Genomic DNA, 6143 nt, shown 5'->3' with positions numbered 1-6143 from the left:
GTATTTAAAAATACGTTTCAAGTCAGATATGGACGGAACATCGCTAGAGACCGATATAAGTTTGGGTCCATGTTAATTATTTTAATATTAATTAATATTAAAAAGTTTTATATTTTTTAGAAATAAATAAATTTTTTTACCAGACTCTTCAATTAAAAATAATATTATTTTTGAAAATAAAAAAAATATTTTAATAATTTTAATAATTTTTTAGTTCCGTTCCTGAAATTAGATTTAAATTGGTTTTTAACATCCAAACAAATGATCATGTTGATGGAAACACTTTATCCATAAGATAAAAATATTTAAGAAGTCAAACAGAATATATTCTTATAATTTCGTATCTTAAAATCTTTTAATATAATTTCATTATATTCTTATGATAAACCTGTTTGACAATTTTAACATGCTTTTACACAGAAACATTGGGAATGCGGTTCGCAGTTTCTGCGTTGTGGGCCAAAATCCCTCCACTGCCATCATCCCCGCCGTTACACCTGCAATCTTTATCCCATGAGAAACAGAGATTGCATTCACCATTCCCGCACGTTGGAATTCAACGCATTTAGTGAAGTTGCGAATTTTTTATTTTTAAATTAAATTTATATATTCAATGTATTTTTAATTAAAAAAATTATACAAATTATAATAAATTAATTAAAAGTTTAAAAGTAAATTAGTTAAAAAAATATTTATTATATTATTTTCCATAATCTTTTTTGGGTAAACTATAACAGTGATCACCTAACTACTGCTTCTTTTTATTTTGACCACTATTTTAAAATATTTTCAATCAAGTTATTAAACTATTTTATATTTAATCAATCCACTTGTCATTAACAAAAGCGCTCACGTGATTGTTAATAAAAATTGTATAATTACACACATAATCCTTATTACTTAACAATCTATCAAATTGGTCATATTTTGAAATTAATTCAATATTTAACGGAAGTATTGATGTGACATTTAATAAATTTGGTATAATTACACATTCGATCCTCAGTATTTATACATTTTATCAATTTGGTCATAAATTTAATTCAATTTAATATATTTAATTTTCAATTAGGTAGTTGATAAGTATCGAACTAGGGATAAGTGGGTTAATCTCCGTACACCTAAACCACTCAACCTGAAATATCAATTATAATACTCCACAACAAACTTTATATATTATATAGATGCTGATTATAGGGAAAAAAAAGAGAAAATACTATGATGGGGACTCAAACCAAGTATATTATGCAAAGGTGTAAGTAATTTAACTACTAGGCAAATTATATATCTTAGCACATATTACAACTTGTTTTATATATTCTTAATATCGTTAATGGTAGAAGTAATTGAATACAAGATTTGAAAATAAAAATATGTTTTTAATTTTATAATTTTATAATTATTTTTTCTTTTTTAATCTATAAAATTTTCTGTTTGAGTTGTTCTCCATAATTTATCTGATTCTAGCACAATAAATAAGAGAACTATTTAATTATGTACTTGAACACTTTTATAACATATATATATATATATATAAGAAAAACAAAACAAAAATATTATATATAAACGACAAGCATGATATCTATTCTTACAATCGGGAGTAGAAACAATGTTCTTACATACTACTCGAAAGCTAAAACATCCACATACAGTCTCGATAATGATAAAAACTTATAATAGTCTTAATAGATTCACATCTTAAATTTATTAAAAAATTAAATTATAGTTTATTTTTTAATAAAAACTTAAATTATTAATTATGTTAAAAATAATTAATTTAATGATTATGTATATAATTAGAAAAATAATTTGGCCTAGTGGTTAAATTGCTTACACATTTGTCTAATCTCTTTGTTCAAGTCTCCAGACTAGCAGTGCGACTTCTTCTTTTTCCTATCATCAAGAGCTGTAGAATATATAACATTTGTTGTAAAATATCACCAATTGTTATTGCAGGCTGACTTGTCAAGGCACGCGAAGTTCAACATATTTGTCCCAAGTTTGAATAACACTCGCAACATTTCTTTCGAAACTCGTTTTCCCTTTATTTAGGGGGTGAAGACTGAAGATTGTAAATACTGGTATAGTAAGTGGGCGACAACATTGCTCGTATTCATGGTCTTAATGAAATAATGACAGGTGAAATAGTAGAATTTGAAGAAGGTACAATAGGAATTGCCCTGAATTTGGAATCAAGTAATGCTAGTGTTGTATTAATGGGTGACGGTTTGATGATACAAGAGGGAAGTTTTGTAAAAGCAACAGGAAAAATTGCTCAGATACCGGTGAGTGAGAATTATTTGGGTTGTGTTATAAATGTCCTCGCTGAGCCTATTGACGGTCGGAGTAAAATTTCAGCTTCTGAATCTCAGTTAATTGAATCTCCTGCCCCGAGTATTATTTCGAGATGTTCCGTTTATGGGTCTCTTCAAACGGACTTATTGTTATTGATTCGATGATCCCTATAGGACGTGGTCAACGAGAATTAATTATTGGGGGATAGACATACCAGTAAAATAAAAGTAGCAAATATATGATTCTCAATCAGCAAGGGCAAAATGTAATGTGTTTATATAGCTATTGGTAAAAAAAACATGTAACCACCTAATTGAAAGGTAAAATATTAAATTAAATAAATTCAAATTAAAAAATATCATCCAACCACATAGTGACATGTGTCACCACCTAATTAGAAATTAAATTTATTAAATTGAATTAAATTTATGATCAAATTGATAGAATGTATAAATATTGAGGATCAAATGTGTAATTATACCAATTTTATTAACACCACATCAGTATTTTCGTTAAATGTTAACGATAAGTGTTCTGATTGAATGTATTTAAATAGTTGGATTATCTAATTGACAAAAATTAAAAAATGGTGGCCAAAATGAAAAAGGGCTATAGTTAAGTGGTCACTGATATAATTTATCCTTTATTTTAACTAATTTACCTTTAAATATTTAACTAATTTATAATTATACGTTGATTCCTTTAGAATTTTAAATTTTTATAAATTAAATTAATTGTGTTCATTGTTAGTTGTGCTCAACGGTACTCGTCGAGCATGACAGACTCGTCTTTTTAATTATGCCTACAAATTATATGTATTGGTTCAAATTATATGTATCTTTGGTTGAAATTATATGTTTCTACAATTTTTATATATTAAATGTACTTTTTGAATTTTATATCGTTTGAGCAAAGTCTTGAGTTTGAGTCTTTGTGTATACAGAAAATTTCCATCGGAATACTCACCCACTAAAATCAAGTGTGTGACGTGGATCGATTTAAATTAATTAGGACAAAACCTTCAAATCGGAAGGGAAAAAAAAACATGATCAAAGGAGCCCTTAATTTGTGATAATTTCAGTAGATGTTTTTAATGTTTCAAGTAACTTTAATGATATATTTAATTATAAATTATTAAATAAAATCCAGTTTGATTCATAATTCAAATTGAAGATTCATTTAATTTTTTTAATACAATTAAAAGGACTATTTGATATAAAAACCTTTAAATTGGAGTCCCAGTAAAAAGTACGTGAATGTAAAGCAAGTAGGAATAGTTTCCAAACCATGCATGTGGTCACTCGTGTCGGGTCCCAGCCAGGCTTCTAAGGTCCCCTCAATTTGCACGACTTGGCTCACCCTTTTTACTAAAAAGGTCCCCAATTTGCACGAGTTGACTCACCCTTTTTACTGAAAACTGAATTCATCATATTCGTATACAACTAACATATATCTGAGTCAAACATGTTGGGGATGCAATTTGAGGTATGAAATGTCAGTAAACTAATAGTATTATGTAAATTTACGAGTATTTAAAGAAAACAATTTGTATAGTACTATAGTATTATTAAAATATCAAATATTTTTTTAGAAAATTAATGTATTAATTTATGTTAAATCTTAAGAAAATACTAAAATCAAATATCACAAGTTTAGATATCTGCCACTAAAAGTATTTAAAATAAAACTTCAATGTTTGATCTTATGATAGTAGACGTTCACCTCTAAAAATGATTTACTAACTTGTTTGTGGTGTATGCAATGATATGTTATGAAATTAGAAAGATAACCACAAACAAAAAGTAACATCATAAAACAAAAATATATTTACTTGAAATATTTCGAACAAAATGTAGAAAGAAGTATAATATATAAATTATAAGAAAATTTATAAAAATACACATATTAGTCGTCAGACGACCACCTATAACAATAGCAACAATAAAAATTTATAAAAATAAGTATGATAGGTTTTATAATGATCTTGAGTCACTTATATCAAATTCTCTAAATGTGTCTCTTTAAATTATATATTAGTCGTAAGACACGACCACCTATAACAATAGTAACAAGAAATATTTGAAGGCTCGATGATAAAAATTATATTCTTAAATAAAAACTATTTATTTTAACACAAGTTTTTTTTATCTAAATTGAAAATTTTATTTAAGATTTTATCAAATCTTGTATAGTTTGATTCGATTAACATATTTAAATTATTTTTTTTGAAAATGAAATTATTATTAATTATTTTAGAAACGAAGGAGGAGGAGTAATTGCATATCCAAGTGTTCGGTGTTCACATGCTAAAACTTGGCTGTAAAGGCCTTTAAACTCACGTTTTCTCCGCTGTTATGACATTAATCCAACGTGACATCAAATCCAACATTATCCAAATTCCGATAAGGCAAAATTTTCTTAATTAGTTGGAGAACCAAATGTTTTGCCTACTCATTTTAAATAAGATCATACGTGTTGGATTCGTCTTTTATTTTAATTTAATATAATTTTATTTGTTGATCTAAATAATCTCCATTATTTGCCAATATGGATCGGATATTTTCATTAAAGACACGCCTCCGGATACGTAAAAATTCAGGTTAATTTTATTAGGATTAAGTATTTGATTGATTCGAGTAAAATGACTGTTTGAATTTCTGTTCAAATTTAAATGTAAATTTTTACAACTTTGTGTACTAATTGGTCTCGATTTAAATGGCTCACTTTCACAGTATATGATTATACATATATTTTTTCATATTTATTTTATATGTGTAAGTAAGATTTATAATGTTATGTAATAAATCGAATAATACTTAAAAATCATATAATATTTATAGTTATGTTCTAAAGAAGGATTAGGGATAAAGTATTAAGGGGTTGTTTGGTTCAAGGTATATTTTATTACCGGGGGAATGTAATCCTCATTCTCCCGTTTGGTTGGCAACATTCTCAGCCCCGATAATATTTTATTACCAACAGTGGATATTTTGGGGTATATTACCGGGAATGTGATTACCCCTTCCTTAGGTATTGTTAGATTACCAACGTTTTGGACTAAAATATCTTTAATTTATTTTTCAAAAATATCATTCTTCTGTAGTTGAATAATACAAATTCTATGAAGGTTAAATTACAAATTTATCCTTAAACTATTTTAGATTTACAAAAAAAGGTCTATAATTAAAATTTTATATGAAGTTCAGGGGTTAAAATAAAATTTTACCCTTTCATTAAACCTATTTATCTTTTCAATTTTGTAAAAAAATTATATAAATTTTATAAATTTAAAAATTTTAAAGAAAATATATAAATTAATTATAGTAATATTATAGTGGAATTCAACTTGTTAAAAAAACAAATATATAACAAGGAAAATTTGGTAAAATAAACATTTCAATAATCTTTTATTCCTTTAACCAAAAACTGTAATCTTACATTTATGCTAAACCAACCAAACTCAAAATACAACATTTACAGTAATCCTATTTCCCGATAATCTTTTATTCCTACTGGTAATCTTACATTTCGTTAACCAAACGCACACTAATGATAGTATAAACTATAAATGAGTCAACGTATTGATGATAACAAAGAATTTGCAAAGAGTAGCAATCAAAAGATCAAATTGAATAAAATATGAAGTTTAGGGATTAAATTAAAAAAAGAGGAAATTTATGTTCAAAAAGAAAAATTTAAGTTACACAAGTATTATATTATGGTTGAGTAACATGTGAATCAAATAGACTTCAATCGAAAGAAGAATTGAAGAAAAAGATCAAATCACAAAATTTTCAGTTTTTTGTTATTTTAATTTTATAATTTCAAACACGAATGAATCTCAAAAA

General features: G+C 26.1%; 1 protein-coding gene across 1 annotated transcript; it reads left to right on the top strand.

Moving 5' to 3' along the window:
• Window positions 1-2132: 2132 nt before the first annotated feature.
• Window positions 2133-2459, top strand: LOC120136965 (ATP synthase subunit alpha, chloroplastic-like). Its single transcript, XM_039152875.1, has one exon. The coding sequence runs from the start codon at window positions 2133-2135 to the stop codon at window positions 2457-2459; it is 327 nt and encodes a 108-aa protein (XP_039008806.1).
• The last annotated feature ends 3684 nt before the right edge of the window (window positions 2460-6143 follow it).

This window comes from Hibiscus syriacus, unplaced genomic scaffold (genome assembly GCF_006381635.1).
Source record: "Hibiscus syriacus cultivar Baekdansim isolate YM2019G1 unplaced genomic scaffold, ASM638163v2 tig00001928_pilon, whole genome shotgun sequence".
NCBI classification, from domain to species: Eukaryota; Viridiplantae; Streptophyta; class Magnoliopsida; order Malvales; family Malvaceae; genus Hibiscus; species Hibiscus syriacus.
Note: the sequence above shows the minus strand (reverse complement) of the source record. Positions and strands in the feature narration are given on the sequence as shown.

What these genes read in the sequence shown, in the direction of transcription:
- LOC120136965 (XM_039152875.1), top strand. Translation starts at nt 2,133, where the DNA reads ATGACAGGTGAAATAGTAGAATTTGAAGAAGGTACAATAGGAATTGCC.